General features: G+C 51.9%; 8 protein-coding genes across 9 annotated transcripts; 3 read left to right on the top strand and 5 right to left on the bottom strand.

Moving 5' to 3' along the window:
* Nucleotides 1-544: 544 nt before the first annotated feature.
* Nucleotides 545-2,157, top strand: AAFC00_004999 (uncharacterized protein; the record flags this gene model as incomplete). Its single annotated transcript, XM_069344722.1, has 2 exons — nucleotides 545-878; nucleotides 932-2,157. The coding sequence occupies 2 exons, from the start codon at nucleotides 545-547 to the stop codon at nucleotides 2,155-2,157; spliced, it is 1,560 nt and encodes a 519-aa protein (XP_069197156.1).
* A 1,471-nt stretch (nucleotides 2,158-3,628) lies between these two features.
* On the bottom strand, nucleotides 3,629-5,458 carry AAFC00_004998 (uncharacterized protein; the record flags this gene model as incomplete). The annotated part of the gene is made up of 1 exon (XM_069344721.1): nucleotides 3,629-5,458. One exon carries the CDS (start codon nucleotides 5,456-5,458, stop codon nucleotides 3,629-3,631), a length of 1,830 nt encoding a protein of 609 aa, XP_069197155.1.
* Nucleotides 5,459-6,712: 1,254 nt separating this feature from the next.
* AAFC00_004997 (uncharacterized protein) lies at nucleotides 6,713-8,345 on the bottom strand (the record flags this gene model as incomplete). Its single annotated transcript, XM_069344720.1, has 3 exons — nucleotides 6,713-7,204; nucleotides 7,265-8,184; nucleotides 8,255-8,345. The coding sequence occupies 3 exons, from the start codon at nucleotides 8,343-8,345 to the stop codon at nucleotides 6,713-6,715; spliced, it is 1,503 nt and encodes a 500-aa protein (XP_069197154.1).
* A 937-nt stretch (nucleotides 8,346-9,282) lies between these two features.
* AAFC00_004996 (uncharacterized protein) lies at nucleotides 9,283-11,722 on the top strand (the record flags this gene model as incomplete). The annotated part of the gene is made up of 4 exons (XM_069344719.1): nucleotides 9,283-9,327; nucleotides 9,399-9,425; nucleotides 9,477-11,202; nucleotides 11,265-11,722. The coding sequence occupies 4 exons, from the start codon at nucleotides 9,283-9,285 to the stop codon at nucleotides 11,720-11,722; spliced, it is 2,256 nt and encodes a 751-aa protein (XP_069197153.1).
* A 258-nt stretch (nucleotides 11,723-11,980) lies between these two features.
* Nucleotides 11,981-13,498, bottom strand: AAFC00_004995 (uncharacterized protein; the record flags this gene model as incomplete). Its single annotated transcript, XM_069344718.1, has 3 exons — nucleotides 11,981-12,037; nucleotides 12,165-12,872; nucleotides 13,346-13,498. 3 exons carry the CDS (start codon nucleotides 13,496-13,498, stop codon nucleotides 11,981-11,983), a joined length of 918 nt encoding a protein of 305 aa, XP_069197152.1.
* Nucleotides 13,499-13,755: 257 nt separating this feature from the next.
* On the bottom strand, nucleotides 13,756-15,001 carry AAFC00_004994 (uncharacterized protein; the record flags this gene model as incomplete). 2 transcript variants are annotated; one of them, XM_069344715.1, is made up of 2 exons in its annotated part: nucleotides 13,756-14,734; nucleotides 14,790-15,001. In XM_069344715.1, the coding sequence occupies 2 exons, from the start codon at nucleotides 14,999-15,001 to the stop codon at nucleotides 13,756-13,758; spliced, it is 1,191 nt and encodes a 396-aa protein (XP_069197150.1). The 2 variants fall into 2 exon arrangements, with proteins under 2 accessions (XP_069197150.1, XP_069197151.1); XM_069344716.1 differs by having other exon boundaries at nucleotides 14,790-14,983.
* A 2,735-nt stretch (nucleotides 15,002-17,736) lies between these two features.
* Nucleotides 17,737-18,708, top strand: AAFC00_004993 (uncharacterized protein; the record flags this gene model as incomplete). Its single annotated transcript, XM_069344714.1, has 1 exon — nucleotides 17,737-18,708. The coding sequence occupies one exon, from the start codon at nucleotides 17,737-17,739 to the stop codon at nucleotides 18,706-18,708; it is 972 nt and encodes a 323-aa protein (XP_069197149.1).
* A 1,025-nt stretch (nucleotides 18,709-19,733) lies between these two features.
* On the bottom strand, nucleotides 19,734-20,670 carry AAFC00_004992 (uncharacterized protein; the record flags this gene model as incomplete). The annotated part of the gene is made up of 2 exons (XM_069344713.1): nucleotides 19,734-20,231; nucleotides 20,293-20,670. The coding sequence occupies 2 exons, from the start codon at nucleotides 20,668-20,670 to the stop codon at nucleotides 19,734-19,736; spliced, it is 876 nt and encodes a 291-aa protein (XP_069197148.1).
* Nucleotides 20,671-22,183: the final 1,513 nt, after the last annotated feature.

Genomic DNA, 22,183 nt, shown 5'->3' with positions numbered 1-22,183 from the left:
TGTCTCCACTGCTACTTGACTTCTGTACACTCTTTTTTGGGTCGATATGGACACACGAAGCAATACGAGATAGAGCATACCACTGAATCTTGTCAAATGAGTCATTGCATTGTGACAAAAGCATTCGGTCTCGTTCTTTAAATCAATCAGATGTCGTCTTCAAACTCTGTTCCTGCATAGTAAGTACAGCACTGAGGGCCATACTTTGGCCATTAGGGAGAGCCGTTACAGACGCTATGCATTGACTATTTGAGCACACATGCAACGGTTTCAGGAGTTAGAGATAGCTCTTGCCCCCTCCAGCCCAAGAAGGGGCTTTCTTGTAGAAGTAGACAGCTCTAGCAGCGACACGGCCGGTAAGAGAAGCTCGATCTTGGTGCGCTCTCGACTTTCTTCGCTCTTTCTTAAAGTCACAGGAGAGTTTTCCCTCTCTTATAGGTGCCCACGCGACACGATCTTCACTGTGCTCGTATAGTTCGACACCGGGTCCCTGTCTCATTCTTTTTTGTCGAAGCTGCGCAACGACACTTGGGGTCATATAATAATGTTTACGCTATCGTTGATCGCCTTGTCGCTGGCTCTGCCGACAGCGCTGGGTTCATCGCTCGAAAGCAGACTCGTGAATAGCACATCGCTCGTCTGCGCAACGAGGTATGCAGCAGCTCTACCATTCGGTGGGATACCTACTGCCACCGTCGATGGCGTATCCAACCATGGGCCGGTCATGTATCATATTACCTGGACATCGATTGTGACTTCGACTCCAAATGTGTTCTGGACCAGGTCCACCGAGTGCCGGACCAACACTACTTATGTTATTGAAGAACCGAGGACGGGAGTATATAACACGACTACAACGATATTCGAAACAAAAACCCGTAAGCTCTATCGCTATCGATTCATGCATGTGAGGTTGACATTCTGTGTCTAGTATGGGATCATGTGACGACTTCTGGCGTTGATACTGTTTTTATCACTGGTACCAGCAGGACGACAACTTGGGTGCCAGCTCCTACTGGATTCAAGCCCATCAGAGATACCAGAGGTGGCTGGCGGGATAGAGACAACCCTCGTCTAGGGCAAGCTCAGATTGGCCACCCGCACAAGGCGCGCGAGGAGCCTGCCAAAACAAGCAGCATTTCCACTAAATGTAGAAGACCGCTTGTCTCGAAATTTCCCGTTGCTGTGGAGTGTACGGAACTGGTTCAGCACTACACCAAGCAATATTTGATCGCCACTGCAGATTGGGCTAGCAAGTCAGTCTTGCCTGCTCAAACTTCGTACAGGGATACTACCACACTGTTCGCTGCGGAGACGTCAACGATCCTGAGAATGCCGAGAGTTAAGCCTACGAAGGCGTCTACTACCTCGTCGGAGACTTCTGCAGAAGCTTCATCATCGTCATCGTCGGCCGCAGCCGCTGAGGATGGTGCCCGTGACAACTACTCTGACCTGTTCCGCGAAATCGGACGCCGTAACCTAGATGAGGAATTGAACCACGCTGCACCAGCGCCTTCCAAAAGGTCGGAGCCCGAGTCAACCTCGATCATAACAAACACATTCACGACGACACAGACGCCATTTACTGTGAGGTCCACCTGGACCGGAAGTGAGATGCGAACGACGACCAAGTGGACGAATGCGACTCACACGGTGACGGCACTCGCAGCGTGTGCGCCCACCAACATGATGTACTTTAACCACAAGCACAAGCGTATCAACGGCATTGCCCCCAATATTCACGGCAGTCAAGTCGAACACGTGATACCCAGCGTTGCCAACGAGTACGACTGTTGTGCTGCTTGTGTCGGTGGTGATCTACCCTGCGCCTACTCGCTGTTTCAGCTGGAAGGAAGAGATAGAGGGAGATGTCTGTTGTACGTCTCCACGAGTTCGTCCTCTTCCGGTGCGCCGCTAGATCAATCCGTCGTGTCTGGTCGCGATGCAAAAGAAGCGAGGAGCGAGGGAAGTAGCGGTAGAGCAGTGGTAGTCAAAGACGAAGGGGAGGTCGGATCGGGCGGGTCGATGTGTAAGACCCAAGAGGAGAATTTTGGAGTTGTGACGTATAGAGGCAGGAATGGACAGGCTGGGTATGTGGCCAGTAATGGAGTTTGCGGGTACTTGGGAGATGGAGATTTGGTGTTTCCGTTGATGTGATTTTTTTTGATTTTTGATTTTCCCTTCTTCCTCTTCATCCTATTATCTAGCTATTATTTTCGAATCATACCCCTTTTATTTGTCTCTTGATTTATTTCCGAGTGTGTTACCATAACCCGATCTGAAGGTCCACTTGAGCGTGCCTTGGATGGAGAGTGAAGTGTATGATTCGCACCATTACCTGGCTGTATTTCGACCTCCGAACGAATATGTTTCCCGTCATTTTCTGTCATTTTCTGTCCTGACTTAACGCACCCACGCCACTTCAAAAGAAGTCCATCAGTCCAATAAACATCAGAAAGACGACACGAATTCAAAAGTCCTCTACGAAACCCCAATCTGGACCGAACAAAGAAAACGAGATCCGACCAGAGGGACAGACAGGGTCGCCCTCCATTCTCTTGTTATAGAGGAACCCCAGTATATGAGCTCAGGACACGAGAGCACAGCCATGCCCGCCCGCACAAGCAAGATACTTCTGTACGCACATCTCAAGCATCGACTCCGACACCAGAGACAGACGGATGGCAGGTGGTACAGTGCGTGAGTGATCTTATCTGCCCCCATTGGCGCTTGTGGAATTCCGCCTAGGATGTCGTGCGCATGCGGCGAGCGCGCGGAGCGATAGTTCTTCGATTGGAAACAAGTTTATAAGAGGTAGGAAATGCGAAAAAGCCATGAAGCAGGCCGCGTGGCCCAATGGCAAGGCGCTTGACTACGATTCGGCTGAGGAGCTTCGTGCTTCGGTTGAGGCGGTATCAAGAGATTCCAGGTTCGACCCCTGGCGCGGTCAATTCTTTTTTTCTTCCTCGCTCTACTTTTCTTTTGCTATGGATTTTCTGCTGCTATGGCGTTGTTGCCTTTTCTTCTGCTATGGCTTTCTTTGTTGATGTTGATGAGAAGAAAAAAAAGATGGGAGGTGGGTTTTGCACTGGTTGTTGGTTCTTCGCGGTCGGACTTTTGTTTCTGCGTCTTCTTTGACGGTTGGTCGAGGTGTGCTAATTGCTTGGATGGTGGTTCTCGTTTATTGGATGTGTTTATGTGATATATGCAGAAAGATAGACCATGCAGGGATATGTGATGATGGTCTTGGAGAGGCAACCTGTGTGGTGTTACCTTAGATATGCAGGTGATATATGTGAATATGTAGGTAGACAAGTAAGCTAGATATATAGATGGCATCTCTGAATTATGCTGCTTCTTTTACTTCTTTGGTTGCTTCCTTTCCCTGTTCTTGTCCCTTTCTCATGTTCGCTCCTCTTGATTACGTCTTGGTTCTCATGATCATAGTGAAGAACGACATGACAATGGACTCGGAGATTGAACGTCCATCCAATAAGTACTACCATTTCCTCCTTCCACTCTCTCCTTTTCCATCTTCCACATCAAGCGAGGTAAATGGGGGAAAAGAACTCCCCAAGAGGAGAACAATGCCAGTATTGCGTTTGACAACAGTATGCATGCATGACCACTACTTTTCGAAAGCAGATGGCGCCACAGCAATGACCACAGCCAGACTGGTCACGATCAAGCCCGCGCTCAGCACAGCGACAATGACGATACTGCCTCTGCTGGCGGGAAACTTGCCTCTTATCACATAATGCTGACTCTCGAAATATCGATGGAACCCCAGCGCTAGGATCAAGAGAGAGATGCCGAGAAAGGTCGCGCCGAGGGGTTTGCCTACTTGTCTGAGCCGGTGGTAATCGTACTTTGACGTCGACGAGTATTGCTCCCGCGGTAACAGCGCCAGAGGGTCTCGGAGGTTCGTGGCAGGGGTGAATTGGAGATGCGAGAAAGAAGAGCCTGCGGCACTCTTGTCTGCGATGGATGTGTTGAGTCGGAAAAGCTGCGTCACTGCTATGCCGATACTAGCGAAAGACAGCGACGTCCGAAGCCACGCCAGAAAAGTACGTTCGAGAGCTAAATGGTCGCGTGCGACACTTCCTTTGTTCTCGAGCTCGATGCTGCCGTAGAACTCGAACACGCTCTTCCACCACCCGGACCAGCCTTCTTCGTCTTCCCCGTCCTCTTCGTGGCCATTAGTCCCTGCTCCACCATCGCTGCTGATTCGTCTGTCCGACGCGCAAGAACCACCGTTCTTCGCCGCAGCTTTATTGGATGATCTTCGTCTTCGCTCTACTGGGCTCAGGTCTCGTGCCCCGGGTACTTCTTCCTCGGCTGCGCCCTCGTAGCCTGGAAATCGCACGTCTTCGTCATCATGCGTTTTGGCGAGCCCTGCGGAAGAAGGTATGGGCTGGACAGACATGTTCGTGCCATACCCCAAAGAGCTGGTGGCGCCGAAACCACTGCTTTTGTTGTTGTTGTTGTTGTTGTTGTTGTTGTTGACTCGTGAGAAGATGGCAGTGTTCTCATCCGCGCTGCTCTCGACGTCCTGATGGTCTGAGTCTTTCAAGAGGTCTTTGCGTGATGACCCGTGTGGGCTGATTGCCGGGCTGTCACGTTGTTTACGTGACATTGTATACGCGCTATAGACCCCTACACCTGTCTCAGGAGAAGGACGCAAAGAATGGGCAGGCGAAAAAGTTACGCTCCTGGTTCTCTCTGGAACAGCATAAGGTGACGAACTTGATGTGCTTGATACAAAAGCTGGCGCAGGAGAGGACGATATCCGATCCAATGGGTTGATGGGCCGCTGTCTCGGGCTATGTCGTGGGCTGAGTCCAGGGCTCGAATCGTCACGTAGTAGAGGACTTTTCCGTCGCACTTGAGTCTGCACAGACGAAGTGTTTCTCTTTACTCGTGGGCGGCGTCTGCTGCCACTTCCGTCACTGCTCCCTCCGGAGTGAGAGGTCTGGCTTTTGGTATAGACAGGTTGCTCTTCCTGGCCAGTCGGCAGAGTCGCAGCAGCTATATTTGCGTCTTGTGCCGTGTCTGTTACAGAACGGCCGTTGGAGTGTTCTTTGCCCGGCTCCGAGGCCCGCAAAGAATCCGAAGATTGCAGCCTCTGAGGAGGCCTATAGCCAGGGGGTAATTTAGGAGGAAATATTGGCTCCTCCCCGTCGTCCTCACTGGTAGTCGGATAGTGAAACTCCCTTTTCCCAGGTCGATCACTACTGTCCTTGGCCGCTGATTTCGACCACGATGCCTCGACCAAAGCAGGCAAGGGCGTCGACAACTCGGCAGAGGTACGTTTTACGGGATCAGATGGACCCGGTGTGGGAGTAATGAGATCGCCTTCCTGAGCATCTTCTGACTCTGAAGCCTCCGTTGCGGACTGGGACTGAGACGTTGTGTCTTCTCGCTCAGACATGGAGACGGGAGTGCATGGTAGAGGCATGACGTTGGATCAGAATATAAAGAAGCACGTGCGGGTAAGGCATGCAGGACAGACCGAACATGGAACTGGTGCCCTCGTGCTCGCCTAGCTGAACAAGGTGAAACAGATTCGAACTAGGTTTCGCTGCTGCTGCGTGATGAAAATTGGGGGATTTGCCCAGACTGGGCGATGTCGTCTTGCGTGTACCAAGGATCACAATGCAAAGCCGTGGTGGTGTGAGATTGCGTGATCGAGTTTATGCTTCCTGGGCTCGAATGTGGTGGCTGCTCGCTCATATAATAAAGTGAGGTAGAGTGCTCGCTTTAGATTCCAGATCTTTTGCGTAGATGCACAGCACAGCCAAATCAGATCGTTGGCAATTGAACAATGTATAGCACGTTGTTTCCACGTTTCGGCATCCCAAGGCAAGCCAACTGCTTCCCTGTTATTACTAATGCCAGATCGAGTATGTAGTCAGTCCCATCTACACTCGGCACAGATATATATCGACCAGAGAATCAGCTTCGCCGAGCAGCAAGCTTCGAAGTTGTCAGTATATAAGTCCCAAGTCCAATTCTGTATTCATATGTTGAACGGGAGGAGGTGATTTTCAATTGAGCGCAGAGAGAGAACACTGAACAAAGATTCGAGTGCGAACACTGCAACTAGTTTTGGTCGTCCACGGTACGCGTATAGGTTTCAGCAAAGAAGCGGATACGCGAGCGGATGTCGCTGATCTACGAACAGCAGATCCCCGCGTTTTCAGAGCAGCTGTCGGAGGAGGGAAGTCTGAAGATGCACATGCATAAAAAGTACAGTGATAAGCCCGACAAGCTCCCCCTCCCCCACTACGAACATCCATCCCACTACGATACGAAAAGATAAGAAACCGACTGGAACTCTCGCGAATCAGGAAATACTCTGCACATTAGTTGTGTCTTATTATGCTTTTCTGAGCTTGTTGAATCTAGCAGAAGACCACCAATCTCATAATCTTTTCAGATAAAGAAGCGGCCCGGCGCGCGCGGTCGCCCTTTCGAAATGTGTTGCCCGCGATGAGCTACGTAGACGATAGATGCATCTGTTAGTCTCCCGCTATCCCTCAAGGCGGTGAGTGTTCGTCGGCAACATAGCGACTACCACATGGCCCGAAGACCAGATGGGCGGATCGAAGGCGCTGCTATTGCTGTCCCATTGCGATGTATCGAGTCATGCTCCACCGTTCCGTCATTAAAACGCATCAGTCATGCTAGTGACGTAGCCACGATCAGGCTCCTAGCCCTCCATGCCAACCTCGGTGGTAGATTTGGAATTCCTCGAGCTCTTGATGATGGACTTGACCACGCGCTCGACCTCGTCCCAGTCTTCCGTGTCGAGTTTGGTGGGGTTGATGTGCAGTTCTTCGCAGATGGACTTGAACATGGACCAGCTCTGCTGGTCGTGTACGAGGGTCAGGGCGACACCGACTTTGCCGAAACGACCGGTACGACCGACGCGATGGAGGAAGGTTTCGGCGTCTGGAAGAGGGCGGCGACCACCCGAGGGGTCAGGTCGGTCGGGGATGTCGTAGTTGATGACCATGGTGACGGACTGCACGTCGATACCTCGGGCGAGGACGTTTGTGGTGATCAAGACCTTTGCCTTGCCCTCGCGGAAGCTGTCGATGACTCTATCACGTTCGACTCCCTCGAGGCCGCCGGTAAGTGTGACCACATGATGACCTTCACTCGTCATGCGTTGCTGTAGTTCGGCGGCGGTATCACGACGCTATACCGAAACATTAGCTTTTTTTCTCTTCCTGTGACATGTGACGGAAAACAAAAATACCTTGACGAAAATAATGGACGAGGCAATGGTCATCAATCCGTAGAACTTGATCAGAGCATCGTACTTGTCCGAGTCTTGGCTGACATCGAGATACATCTGCTTGATACCTTTGACGGTGAGTTCGGTCTGCTGCAAAGTGATGCGATTGGCATTGGGGGCGAAGAGCTCGGCGAAGGCCAGGACCTGCTGGGGGAAAGTGGCAGAGAAGAGGACGGTCTGGATGTTCCTCGGAAGCAGGCCCTTGACACGCTTGCACTGATTGCCCAGACCCTGCTGGTCGAGCATGTTGTCGGCCTCGTCGAGGACGAGGATCTTGATGGCCTGAGCCTTGAGTTGTTTCCGTCCGATCAGGTCCATGACGGTGCCAGGAGTGCCGACAATGACGTGACCGTGAACCTCCTTGCCGCGCATGCTGGGGTCAGGCACAGCCTGGTAGGTCTCGAGACCCTGCATGTGCTGACCCATGATTTGCACGACGCCGCAGATCTGTCTGGCCAGCTCACGCGAGGGGGCCAGGACGATGGCCTGGGGCGAGCGGAGAGTGAGGTCGACGCGAGAGAGGATATTCAGGACAAAGGCGGCCGTCTTGCCGGTACCGGATTGCGATTGACCGATGAGGTTGGTGGGAGGGTCCTTGAGCAGCAGGGGCAGAGCGCGCTCTTGGATCTTGGAGGGCTTGTGGAAGGAGAGAGTGGCGATGCCCTTTTGCAGGTCGTCGGAGAGATTCAGATCGCTAAAGTCCTTGATGGAGTACAGAGGGTCGTCGGGGTTGGCCTGAAGGTCGGTGAGCTTGACATTGACGTCGAACTCTGGCTCGAGGAGTCCGGTGCTGCCCAGCTGGAACTCTGATGCGCCATCTGCCTGTCCCTCCATGCTCTCTTCTGCCCAGTCGGTGACTTTGTCCGAGGTCAGGTTGCTAGCTGCAAGGTCGAGGGTGAGTCAGCGACATTGAGAGAAAGAGAAGGCAGGGTGAGACAGAAAGACACTGACTACCGGGAAAGGCCATGCGGTCACCCAGCGGAGGCGCTGCCGCTGCCGCCGCCGCAGCCGGAGCAGCGTCTGTCGCTCGCTGCTCAGACATTGGTGAGGTATGTGTGGATGTAGAGAATTGTGCAGTCGTATGCAATCGTGTGCAGATAGTGCACAGCGCAGTGGTTGGCCGACTCTGATTGTGTTTGTGAGGAGCGTGAGATTTTGTCTCAGCGGTCAGATGCAGAGTAATGCGCGCAGGGCGGGCGTGGGTTGATGAATGAGACAGAGAGATGGAAGGCGAGTATAGAAGATACAAAGGTTTTGTGTACAAAGTAATAATAAAGTGGGTTAGGGTACGAACACCTGCTGTAGCTAAGGTTACCTTTGGTAGATGGAGGGGCAGATAATTGCTTGTACACCTACAGAGGGAGCTATCTCGCTTCGCATTAAACAACAACTGGAACCAGCAGCAGCAATTGATCAACCAAGATGGACGGCAAAAGAGGGGTCTCGCCGGTGCTCACAGCTTCTTCTCCCTTTTCTGTTTCAGCTGTTGTTGGCAGTGACTGGTTTCGGCAGCTTCAAGATCATGATCAAGGTACAGTGGCTACGATAGAGTGCAATTCAAAGTAATTAGGTCAGGTATCCGTACAAGACTCCCCCGGAAGTCCAAGGGAAGACTAGACCATTCACAGTCAAGTCGGGCCGCAAAGCAACGCGAGATGGTGTAATGATTCCTTATAGGGCTCTCTCTCTGTCTCTCTGTCTCTCTGTGTGTCTCTGTGTGTCTCTGTGTGTCTCTGTGTCTCTGTGTCTGCCCCACTCCGCCTTGGAATCCCCGAGTCGGTGTTGGTCGTTGGCTGGACTGGATATAGACCAGAAGTGTGTCTGTCAATAACACCATAACATACGCCTCCTGAGAGTGTACATAGACTCTGCTCCACTCCACTCTTCTGTACTCTCTGTGATTCACCAATCGTACCCCGTCTCTTGTTTCATGCATGATATCAGATAGGTATCCCCGATAGAGGACGAGCGATTGTGTCATGGCGGAGATGGACATTGTGCCGCAGTTTGGCGCTGAATTGAAGGTTTGATATATATCCATAATACAATCGTAGGCGGTCTTCTGCATGTCTCTGACCTTCTTCTGTTCATACAGGATGGCTTCAAGCCCGTCAACAGCTGGGTAGTTTCTCTCACTTTTTCCCCCAATGAGCACTTCACTGACTCCTGCCAGGTGTCCAATGGCATAGCATGGCTCGACGACATGCAGTCCTTCTACCGCGAACGCAGCGCAATCGAAAAGGAATACAGCCAGAAGCTCTCCGCTCTGGCCAAAAAGTACTTTGAGAAGAAGATCCGCAAGTCGAGCACCCTCAGCGTCGGCGACACTCCCACCGTCACCCCGGGCTCCCTCGAGAGCGCATCCATGACCACCTGGACAGTCCAGCTCACCACGCTCGAGAACCGCGCCGAGCAGCATGATCGATTCGCCGCCCAGCTTGTCCAGAGTCTGGCCGACCCCATCAAGAACCTCGCCAACCGCTACGAAGACCTGCGCAAGCACCACGCCGACTACAACACCAAGTTGGAAAAAGAGAGAGATGGCTCCTACAACGACCTCAAGAAGACAAAGGCCAAGTACGACGGCGTCTGCCAGGAGGTCGAGAACAAGCGCAAGAAGATCGAGAGCAGTTTCGACCACGGCAAGAACAAGGCCCAGGCTTCGTACCAGCAGCAGCTGTCCGACATGCGCAACATCAAAAACACCTACCTCATCGCCATCAACGTCACCAACAAGCAGAAAGAGCGTTACTATCACGAATACGTCCCGGACCTACTCGATTCTCTGCAGAGTCTGTCCGAGACTCGTGTTGCCAAGCTCAACTCCTTTTGGCTGACTGCGGCGAGCCTCGAGACCCAGACCCTGACTCAGTCGACCGACCTGCTGAACCACTTGTCTTCCGAGATCCCTCGCAACAATCCCGTGCTCGACTCGATGATGTTTGTGCGCCACAATGCCTCCGACTGGCAGGACCCGCCCGATTTCCAGTTTGAGCCCTCTCCCGTCTGGCTCGACGACGACACCATGGCCGTCGATGAATCGAGCAAGACTTTCCTGCGCAACATTATTCTCAAGAGCAAATCCGATCTCAATCATCTGAGGCAGGAAGTCGAGGCCAAGCGACGGGAAGTGGAAGGAGCGAAACGTGTGCGACAGGCAATTCGGGAAGGCAAGGACAAGCGTGACGAAGTCGAGGTTGTCAGGGCTCAGTTTAATCTGCAAGAAATAATGCACGAGGCAGAGCGGAAAAAGATCACCGCCGAGGTCGAAGTCAGCACTATAGCTTCCGTCGTGGGAGACCTCAGCATAGGTGCCCAGAACCACGCCTTCAAGTCGCAGACCTTCAAGATCCCCACCAGTTGCGACTTGTGCGGAGAGCGCATCTGGGGCCTGTCGGCAAAGGGCTTCGAGTGCACGGATTGTGGCTTTACCTGTCACAACAAATGCCAGATGAAGGTGCCGGCCGACTGTCCTGGCGGGACGGACAAGGAGGGCAGGAAGAAGCTCAAGGCCACGCGCCAAGCCGCCGCCCAAGCTGCACCTTCGACTGTCGCTACTTCCAATGCCACTGGCTCTACCGATTCCGTCAACGATCTGCCCCGACTCGATAGAAGTGACACGATGGGCAGCATGAGCACTCTGAGCTCGGGTTACGCCCACAGTGCTCAACGAAGTGTCTCGGGAGCGACAATACCCACCACAGCCTCGACGCCAGGGAGATCAGACACGGTCAAGAGGAACCGCGTGCTTGCTCCTCCTCCGGAAGAGTATGCCAACGGCTCTTCTCATTCATCGTCAGGAGAAGCCAGAGGGAGAATGGTTTACTCGTTTGCCGGCAGCGGAGAAGGAGAGCTGAGCATCAACGAAGGGGACATAGTAACCATAGTCGAACCAGACGGTAAGCGCTTTTCGTTTCTTCTCCCCGTCCCCACAGCACTCATCTAACGCGCAAAACCACAGACGGAAGCGGCTGGGCCAAAGTCCGTTCATCGACGGCAGGCGAAGGCCTAGTGCCATCATCCTACATGGAAGTCCTCCCCGCGCAATCCACCTCTCCCTCGCCTTTCGGCGACGACCCCTCCCACAACAGCAACAACAACAACAACAACAACCACTCAGACCTCGCCATCCGGCCCCAATCAACAGCCAGCGCCTCGACCGTGTCTCTAACAGGCAGCATGAACTCCGGCGGAAAGAAGAAAGGCCCAGCAGTAGCGCCCAAGCGCGGCGCCAAGAAGATCAAGTATGTAGAAGCGCTGTACACGTATGCGGCCGCGGGCGAGGGCGAAGCGAGCATGGACGAAGGCGAGAAACTGGTGTTGATCGCGCCGGATGCTGGGGACGGGTGGTGCGAGGTCGAGAGGCAGGGGGATAAGACTAGGGGCGTTGTTCCTGCTGGGTGGGTCAGGGAGGTGTAGACCTTGGCGTCTGCCCCCATTTTTTCTTATTTTTCTTATTTTTTTCTGCTTTGGGGAAGAGGGGCTGTTGTTTGTTTGAGCTGGTTTCTTGTCTTATTCCCATGCTATCATCTGCTATCTCCTAGCAGCATTCCCCCCTTTCATCCATCATCAGTCTATATAGGCTTCGACTCGGGGTCTAACTCATCTTTTTCCTACAAGGACAACCCAATAAATATCCATCCATCAATCAGTGCTCATCACTCTCAAGGACAAGGTCTAGACGTGCTTCCACCTCAATTCGTAGCCGTATACTGTTCGTCGGAGTAGTTCGTCCTGTTTTTACATTAGTCTTGATGCAATGTGAGAAGCGGAGAAGAAGGGGGTCGATAGCATAGGAACAAGACGATGGGAGACAAGTAGAGGGAGGAATAGGGGAAGGAAGAGAAAAAAGAGAACTCACGCCACGGTCCTCCTCAAACATGACTTTATCCATGACCTTCTCGAAGATCTTCTCCACCACGAACGCATTTCCTTCATCTTTCTCCTCGCCCTTGTCAACACTACTATCGCCATTCTCAGCCGCGCCGCTAGAAGCGGCCAGCTCGAAGAACGAAAGGTCTTTCTCCAGTAGCCACGGCCTGTACGGCGTGAAGAAGACGAGTGCTCTGGCGTCTTCAGACCGAGTCAGCGTCTGCTGGACGGTTTGTAGCAGACGCGTGTGCTCGGAGTGGTTGAACAACAGGTCGGCTAGGATCAGGATGTCGAATTTTCTCTGGGGGGTTTCTGACTCGGTGGTTGTCGTCGTCGTTGTAGTGAAGGATGTTTTGTTTGAAGGTAGCATAGAAAGTAAAGGCTCGACGTTCGCGCCCCACAGATATCCTCGCGCCTCGATCCTCGATACCTCCCTTCCCGCCACTGCTGACGTCGTCCTCGTCGACTCATCAGCCACCCCCTTACAGTTCTCCTCAATATTAAACTCCAGATTCTCAATTAGGTCCGCGTCCGGGTAATCCGTCACCAGCACGTATTCGGCGCCCAAGATGGCAGACATGAGGGACGGAAGGCCGGCGCCGGCGCCGAGTTCGAGCACTGTTTTCGAGGCGATGGTCGAGGGGTGCGATTCTAGGTAGTTTGCGAATACCCGGCCGGCGTTCCAGAGGTGGTGGCCCTGTTTTTTTGTCTTTGGTTTGCATGGATGGCTTTGATATGGAAAGTCAAGGGGTGGAGAAATGATTGGTTTTGGTGGCGAAGGGCAAAAGGAAAATTGAAATGGTCTTGGATATTGTTCTTTCTTGTGCGAGCTTGGGGGTGTGATATGGCGTTTGGGAATAAAACAACGCCACGATGGCAAGAAAGAAATGGTAGATTGTCTTGAGAGCGAAACACATCTAGTGAAATAGATTCTCCTGCCATAGCAGCCAGGCATGGACTTCACCAAAGAAGATTGTGCAGTAAAAACATTGTCCCTCCAGGAAAGAGACGATTGTGATCATAGCGGAAACAAACGTTCATTACGATCAAAGCACAAAAATGGACAACTTCCTCCTTTTTCTGAATCACAAAGTCCGCTACGCAAGACGAAAAACCAAGAAAATCACAAAGAATGTGGAAAGAAAAACATAAAAATATAAAAGGACCTACCCATAGTGGATTATGCCCTACAAGGCGTAAGTTCAATTCTCGTCCACTCAATAACTTGTGAGACTCGAACGTCGGCTGTTTTTCAGGCTCATAAAAATCTTCTGGTTCGTGAAAGAGACCATTGTCCTCGACTTCGCTTGATGCGTCCGACATGGTGTCTTCCAAAACTTGCTCTGCAAGTGTTCTTTTATAAGATAGAAATGTACTGTATGATAGAAAAACCAAAAGAACTAAATTGATGGTCGGTTTAATTTTTGATGGAATCACTGCGATTGGGCTGTTTTTAGGTGTATTTTGCGGCAGTTCTTGGTCTTGGCAGACCCTAATCGGGTAGCATATATTTGAGGATGGTCCAATAGATCGACTACTACAGTCGATCTTTCAATTGAGTTTCGTTCAGATATGAATGTCTAGTTATGCTTCGGATAGACCGATAGTACACCTTGCGCGATGTTTGCTGCACCCAGCATGATGCCATCGGGACACTGAGGACCAGGCGCTGTCAGATAAGCATCCTCCACGAAACGATCCTGTATAGCTTGCCAGACGTGCATGCCGCCATCTTTAACGTCCAGTACCGCTTCGATATTCTCAGATTTGATCAAGCCGACGAACCGGGCGATATCGTCCAGCATGATTTCTCCACTACCGGCACATACCCAGACTTTGCATTGGATTATATCTTTCCATGAACGCCCATCGATCAGTGGACGGGAGAAGTCCGCATACCAAGAGGAGCTTCCTGCCTCTCCAACTACGACCCTCCCTTGCATTCCCAAGTCGTCCGCATCGACAAAATCGTTGTACTTGTTACGAACATATGAGCCACTTCTTGATGAACAGAGCACATCTATCCACGGAGACACAAGGATAACTCCAGCACCAGGACTGGGCAGACGGTGAGACGCCAGCATTGAGAGGAGACAGAGTGAAAGATGACCGCCTGCAGAATCTCCTTGAAAGGCGATTCTCGAGGCATCGACCCCAACCTCGCGGAGCAGATACTTGTAACCCGCTACAGCCTGATCAATAGGCTTCGGAAACTTCGCCTCGGGCGTAAGCGAATAGTTGAGTGACAGCACTCCAACAGAAATCCCCTTCGTGGCGAGAATTTCTGCAATTCGAAGAAACGACACGAGGGACGCATCACAAGCTCCGGTACGATAGGCGCCGCCGTGCATGTAGTAGATGACCAAGTCACAGGAGGCAGGGGCTACCGCCTTACCAGGCGGGCCCTTCAAGAGCCATTGTGCTGAAAAGTCCGCCTGTCGAACGTACTCATCGTGTACATTGGCCTTGTTCTCGCAAAAGCGTGGTTTCTCGAGGACCCCGGCTATATTGGGTGAAATCATAGCTCTTGATACCGTGATTGGAAAGTGGGGCAGGACACTGGGGACAATGTCAGGTCAAGTGCATTCGTCCCTGGGGTTGAGAGAAGTCTCACCTTCGGGCTAGCCAGGTAGCAAGGCCGCGCTTGAGTGAGTATTCATTATGGCCGATGTTACTAAGTCTATGCAATGTGAACACAGACAGCTGCCATGGCACTAGCAACAAGGCAAGTCCAGTCCAGGTCTTGTCTACGAGAGGCACGCAACCGAAGCCGGGATTTGGATCGTTGATCTCAGACTTATGCGACATGGTGGCAGTCAACGACATGTGTTTCTTGATGATGTCCTGATCTCTGTGTTTGCAGACGCACCATGAATGTCGTCGAGTTGTTGAGTTTCGCTCGTAAAGTCAATTCAGCTAGCCCACGTTTTCACGGGAAAAGCTGCTGCCTTGATGACGATTCGAGCTTGCATCCTTCAAGCATCTGGACCATCTTCAAAACGATGGTGGCTTCGGTCTTATCGACTTTCTGAACATCCATTGGGAATTACACATAGGACTGGACTCGTACATTTGAAATCCGCCAGACTTGCTTACTGGCAAGGATGCAATCCCAGATGTATTCCTATGTAGTACCGTTCGAATTATCTCCGATGAAAGGTCCGACAGTATACGCTAAGGTACCTGAACAGTCAACAACACTGTCATTATCCACAAAGATATAGATCAGCTTACTATTAGCAAACCTTACATACTTGGAAAAGGCAGTAATGCGAATATACGACTGCCTCGTATCACTGCCTTCCAATGATCCGACACCTCTCAACTCCCAATCACGCTAAGCCTGGGCACGTCGGTAAAGAGGTCTCGAGTTACTAGGGAACCTAAGAACGAACTGAAGTGTTACAAACGACAGTTCACCTGTCTACCCATGGCTGAGAACCACCTGAAAGTATCATAGGTCGGAGGCTACCCGATTCGAGGACGGCAGAGGGATTCTGTATAGCCGTCGCAATCACATACTAAAGAATAAAGTAGACGGTTTGTCAGAACTTGATTCTGATAGTGCAGACCATGCTGTTTGTTAAGGCTATCAATACATGCGCAAGCCACCCTGTCTTGCACTTTAAGTACCGGCGGCCTATTGTCCAAGGTTGAGTGGAGGGTCATCTATTATACAGTACTTGCCTAAAGCTACTTTGCCGCATTTCCCAGCAATAGAGATTGAGGACGACCCACCATCTATTGCTGCACGTATAACAATGATATATCAGCTGCAGTGCGGGATTATTATTTCTCGAAATGTGCCATGCACATCAGCAGATACACAAAACATGAGCGTTGTAGGATCAGACAAGTGAAGTGGATGAATAAGCTTCAAGCGAAAACATTCTCAGGTCGGGGGTTTACAATAAAGCCGACCTTCACTATGCCCGTACAAAGGCCGCAGTCCTCGGGGCGAGCTTTGTCGCTCACTGCGCTGGTGAATCTTCCCTGAAGAGGCAGCCGCATGTTATGTTTTCAACCGACTCGCTCGGGATGCTCTGCCGTTATCGCGCTCCGTTATGTGAACAGCATCACAGACAGTGGGTCGGTCAGTGTTGTTATTTCCCCTGATAGCTTTACTGTATCAGAGCTAGCTTCACTGGTGCGGTCCCTAGGCCGCAACTCCGCCGAGCGATTAATCTTCAACACTAGAGACCTTAAAGAAGTGCAATTATGCTTGAGCTTCGTCCATGCTTTTACAGTCTAGAACGGGAAGTCTCCCTCATACATCTCAACTCATCCGTGTACCTCTGATCAATACAGCCGTTCGAATGCTTCTTGCCGAGCGAGATCATGTGCAGCGGCCTCGCACACACTAAACATCTTGAGCAACTTCGTGGCATCTGCCTGGGCAGACATGGATATTAAATATTGAAGGTTATTGCATCACTCTCTCTCAGCCGTTCCTTAATGCCGTCGCAGTCTTAGCTCAAGCCAAGGGGGCCGAAGGCTGTATCTGAGACGACACTGATTCGAAGCAGAGCAGACCGCGGAGGGTCACGCTTGTTGGCGCTATATGCGTCTGGCGTGACAGAGGATTGGATGGAAGAAACACTACTCTAGGTGCGAGACGATCAATCTGAAACCCCACAGATGTCCTGCACACCAGACCCTGACTCGCAGATCCGCCATGATGCTGGGACCTTCGCAAGGATATCATTCTCGACCCCAACCTAGAAACCACTAGCCTCTGCTTCGAAAGTTCAATAAGTCAGGTCCTCTCCTCAGCAGTACAGACTACCCTTCGCTAGTCGATTACCTGCGGGCCGCACCATGTATCCAAAACTGGTGGCGGGGCCTCCTTGCACACTACCAGAATGCCCGATGGCCCCATCACATCTGGGCCGCTCACCACCTGCAAGCATTTTCTACCACTGCTGTCTCGTGAGTTACTATGGCCTTCTCGGCTCGCCGGCCTGTCGATGAGCTTCACCTCAATCTGACAAGACAACGCCGAGGACTTGAGGTGGGTCCTTAAGACATCTCTGCTATAGGCTATCCCCCCTACGAAACAAAGTGTGCTACATCCTTGAGCAAGCAAGATCTTTGAGACAAGCGTCCAGCAGCTGCATGAGGCGCTGCACGAGGTGAGTGTCTTTGATCTATTATCTTCTTTCCTCCTTCCATTCTCGATACAGACAATATTTGTCACCGTTTTCTTTCACCTAGAGTTCGAGTCTACATAGTCGTCTAGAGCGGTTGCTTCGTGAGGGCTGAAGTCCAGTAGCCATGGCCAACGCGCAGGAGGTTGTGCTTGCAGCGGCACCTCCAGAGCGAACGGTAGCAGCACCTAGGCAGTTTCATTTTAGGGTAGTCCGTTGTAAGCGAGCACATTGCAATACTCAGACTTCATCTATAACTTCATCAAAGAGATTGTCTAGATGTATAGAGGTGTGTCTGCTCTGTTGTATAAAAGGTAGGTTCATTCTGCTGTCTCAGATCGCTTCCTCTTGCTATCCTCATCCGCTCTACTCTTTGTCCATTCAGCATCTTTGAAGTAGCTGAAGTCTACCAAGATGCTTTTCTCTCTTCTCGCCGTCCCTCTGGCCCTGGCCTCGATGGTCGCTGGCTATGCTAATCCCATGGCTTGCTCTGGTGTGTGCACCAACACCCACGACCCTGCTCTCATCCGTCGTACTTCAGATGGAGAGTACTTCCGCTTTGCCACCGGTGGTGGTATTGCCATCCACAAGGCCTCGTCCCTGACTGGACCATGGGTCTACCAGGGTGAGGCTCTCTCGGGCGGCTCCAAGATTGACAACTCTGGCGCAAAGGACATGTGGGCACCGGATGTCTCCTATGTCGGCGGAACTTACTACATGTACTACGCCGTGTCAGCCTTCGGCACTCAGAACTCAGTGATCGGAGTCGCAACATCCAAGACCATGGAAGTCGGCAGCTGGACCGACCACGGCAGCGCAGGCATCTCATCCACGACCGGCAAGCCCTACAACGCCATCGACCCCAACCTCTACGTCGGCAGTGACGGCAAGTACTACATGCAATTCGGCAGTTTCTGGACCGACATCTTCCAGACGACGATGAAGTCCTCCCTCACCGGCACCAGCGGCTCAGGAGCAACCAACATCGCCTTCAACGGTTCTGGTACTCACTCCCTCGAGGGCTCCTACATGGTGTACCGCGACAACTACTACTACCTCTTCTTCTCGTCGGGCCAATGCTGCAACTACGACACGTCGCGCCCGGCCAAGGGCGACGAGTACAAGATCATGGTGTGCAGATCAACGAGTCCGACCAGCGGCTTCGTCGACAAGAACAAGGTGTCGTGCCTCAACGGCGGCGGCACCGAGGTCCTCGCTTCCCACGACCACGTCTACGGCCCCGGAGGCCAAGGTGTCTACAACGACCCCAAGAACGGCTGGGTGCTCTACTACCACTACGTCGACACCACCGTCAGCTACCTCGACGGCGACAAGAAGCTTGGTATCAACAAGATCAGCTGGAGCGGTGGCTGGCCCTCTGTTTAGGAGATTCAAGAGATTGGAACAAACATGAGAAAAAGACAACGTCGATATTGTTCTGGAGACACTGTCGTCTTGTCTGGCGTTCGTTCTCTTTGTGGATAACTTATTCTTCTTCTTCTTCTTCTTCTTCTTCTCTGCTATCTGGTTTTTGAGAAACAGACTCTTCGTTCCCTCGATGGGCCCCCCTGTCTTTACTTACACTATACGTATAGTATGCCGAGTTTGTCATAAGAAAAACATGACTTTGTGGATCCATGAGAATTGTTCCTGAGAAACGAAAAGAACCCTTCCCTCTTGTCTGCTATACTACCATTGTATTGCCAAAGTGATCACACTTGTCTGATGATGCCTTTTTATTCCTGCTACTCGAGTGTGATGTCTCAAAAGTAGAATGAATTCCCCCACGGACTTGCAGCAAGGTATTCTATTTCATGAAAGTGCGTGACTTCCCTTTCTGATCTCGACTTTCCTACCTGCCAGACCGTACCCGAAACTTGCGAGCACCCTCACTCGAACAACATCAAAGAGGAAAGAAAGGAAGGGTCTCGACTCCCAGATAATGGATAACAATCATTACAAGACAGTGCCTACTGAGGTATAAGAGAGACAGAAAAGGAAACAAAAAGGGACGCCATGGAAAAACGCCGTCGCTAGCTAAAATGCTTCGAGCTTGCTTCGAGTTTGCTGCCAAACCAATGTCTTCCAGAAGGGTAATAATAGCAAGAGAGAGAGAGAGATTCCCAGATACGTGATTCGTGTCTCCTGCTTTATTGCGTGCGGAGCTTTTCCTCGTGGGCTTTATCTCCCCTTTCTTGCTCTAGGAGGTGCGAGGTGATGCTGGAAATTCGTCGTGTCTTTGCGAGTCTCTCGTGCGATCATCCAAGTGGGTTGTGACAGGCAAACGCCCCGCCCTGGAGAAGACAGTGAGCACTGACAGGCGTGTCGATGGCCAATACGCCACAGCCGTCGAGGTAAGACCATATAGTAGTATAGGGAAAAAAGCCAAACAGCGTCAATCGGTTCAAAATTCATCCTAAGCAAATCCCCACAAACTCATCCCGACTGATCGCGCCATCGCCATCGAGATCGAATTCCTCGATCATGGCGATCAATTCCTCCTCCTGCAGGCCCTCGCCCAACTCGCGCGCCACTCTTCTCAGATCCGCGAGATTGATTGTGCCCTTGCCGTCTGCGTCGAAGAGATCAAAGGCGCGCAGGATTTCTTCTCGTGGGTCTCTGTCGTGGATGCGCTGGGCGGCTATCGCCACAAAGGCCGAGTGCGGGAGGACCAGGCGTGTAGGGCCCGAGAAGGTCGGTTTTGCATTTGGGTTGTTCGGTTGCGCGGCGGCTGCTGTGCCTCCTGCAGCAGCGGCTGGGTTCGCAGAGAGTGATGATGCGGGTATGCCGTGGGATTGCAGGATGGCTAAGATCTCTGATTTGGGCAGGTCGAAGCCGAGGGCTTTCAGGGCGACTTTGAGCTCGTGGTAGTCGATATGTGAGTCTTTGTCCAGGTCAAAGAGGGCGAACTGTGGGACTATTAGCCGCAAGTATTTGAGGAGAAAAAGAAAAAGAGGAAAAACAACTCACGGCTTCGTTGATCTCTTCTCTCTGCTCTTCACTCAGCGCCTCCAACACCCCTCTCTCCTCAATCTCCCTCCTCTCCCTCTCCGCCCTTTCGATCCTCTCGCGTTCCAACCGCGCCGCTTCCCTCTGTTGTTGGCTCTGCCCGCTCGCGCCGCCGAATGCGCCTCCGCTTCCCGCACTCCCGTAGACTCCACTGCCCACTGGACCATAGGGATTCGTGCTGGCTCCTACTCCCGAAGGTCCACCTGCGCCTGTGCCTTGCGCCGTGGGTGCCCCATACGGGTTTTGCTGCTGTGGATTCGAAGATGTGTTTGCTGCGCGCGCGCCGAGAGTCGAGGTGTAGGGCCGCGACGGGAATGTTGGATGTGCTGATGTCGCCATTGGCCAGGCGTGTCGATGTGTGTAGTTGCTCGTGAGGATGAGGGATGACTGAGACTTGCTTACTCGGGTCTTTTGCTGTCTTTAAAGGGCCAGGGTCACTCTGAGTCGTTTACTGGGAAAGCCTGCAGGTGAAGGTACTGACATGTGGTTCGGGGTGGCCAAGCAAGAGCATGTATACAGATCCGGAGATTGGGCCAAAGGTCAGTCTGATGGTTTCTGGTTTCTGATATGCAAGAGTTATTCTGTCTTGTTTTGGTGATTGTTTATGCGCGTCTCTTTCTATCGGATTGGCGTGTTGTGAAGTTGACGCGACTTTCTGCCAAGCCTGCTGAAGTGCTTCGCTTGCACTTGCCGATTCTGTCATTCCTATCAACCACCCACGCTTGCACTTGAGGAGCTGCTTTCTCCTACTTTTGATGACTACCTTACAGTACAACATGTTCTTGAACTTCGGAGTGAAGGCCTAGATGGCCGAATCATTTGTAGCTAATCAATTGACCTTGACCACCCCAGCTTCGTCACAACTGGCATCGCCTTCCTCAGCTGTGTCATTGCCTTGCTGCTTGCTCTATCCTTCTGCTTTTACCCACCGTACCGATATCAAAGGGCCTGTACCACGATAACAGACTATCTCCTATGACTCTGCTTCAGTCTAGCATTCTCTTGTCTCAACCTGCCAATCTCTAGCTCTCTGCTATGCAAGGTCTTTTTCATCTCTCCCAACGTAGTCTCCATTTCCCGAACATATCGCGTAGTCGCATCCTGCTCTGCAGAATGCCTCTCGTCGAATACATCCCGATACGATGTGTGAGAGTCACGATTATGCTTCAGCGAAGATGTAGATGTCGTGCCCATGTCATCACTCAGACTGCGCGCAGATATGAATGGGCTTTCTTGAACATCCGCTATCTCAGTTACCGCCTCCTGCTGAGATGAACGGCCACGATCGCGAATCCTGCCTCGCATGTCGATAAGAGTGATGCCGTCGGATGGTGTAACGTTCGCGAACATGCTCTTGCCTCGGTCTCTCACTGGCCGAGGTAGTGAGAAAGAGGTAGTGAGATCATTTTCCAGTTTCATCCGTTTATGATGTGGTGAAGCATGTGTATCGAACGGGACTCCCTGATATCCACTCCTCTCACCAGTGAAGTAGTATTTGCGACCTTGTCCCTTTTTGCCAACGAACACCCACCCGACTTCTTGGGGTCCACGGTCGTCGCCACGGTCGACCATCTGTCCTCCATCCTCGATAGAAACAAGCGCTGGGCGGCCTCTGTTGGGCCTAGCTTGCTTTACGGTACCCACGGTGGAGAAGTCGTGAGACCAAAATCTGCCACATTGCTTTGCGGTGTAGGCGCTACTCTGTATGATATCGTAACAAGCCTTGTCGTCCAATATGACATACTTGGGTGGCGAATTGGCATCGCCGCCTATAGGACCGACATCATGTTGAAGGAAGCGAAAGCGCTCCGCGTGACGAGTAGTACCAGGTAGCTCACCATTGCGCGAGCCG

The sequence above is a fragment of the Neodothiora populina genome (genome assembly GCF_041146345.1).
Source record: "Neodothiora populina strain CPC 39397 chromosome Unknown canker_contig_3, whole genome shotgun sequence".
Classification (NCBI taxonomy): Eukaryota; Fungi; Ascomycota; class Dothideomycetes; order Dothideales; family Dothioraceae; genus Neodothiora; species Neodothiora populina.
This window is presented reverse-complemented; position numbering and strand designations above follow the sequence as displayed.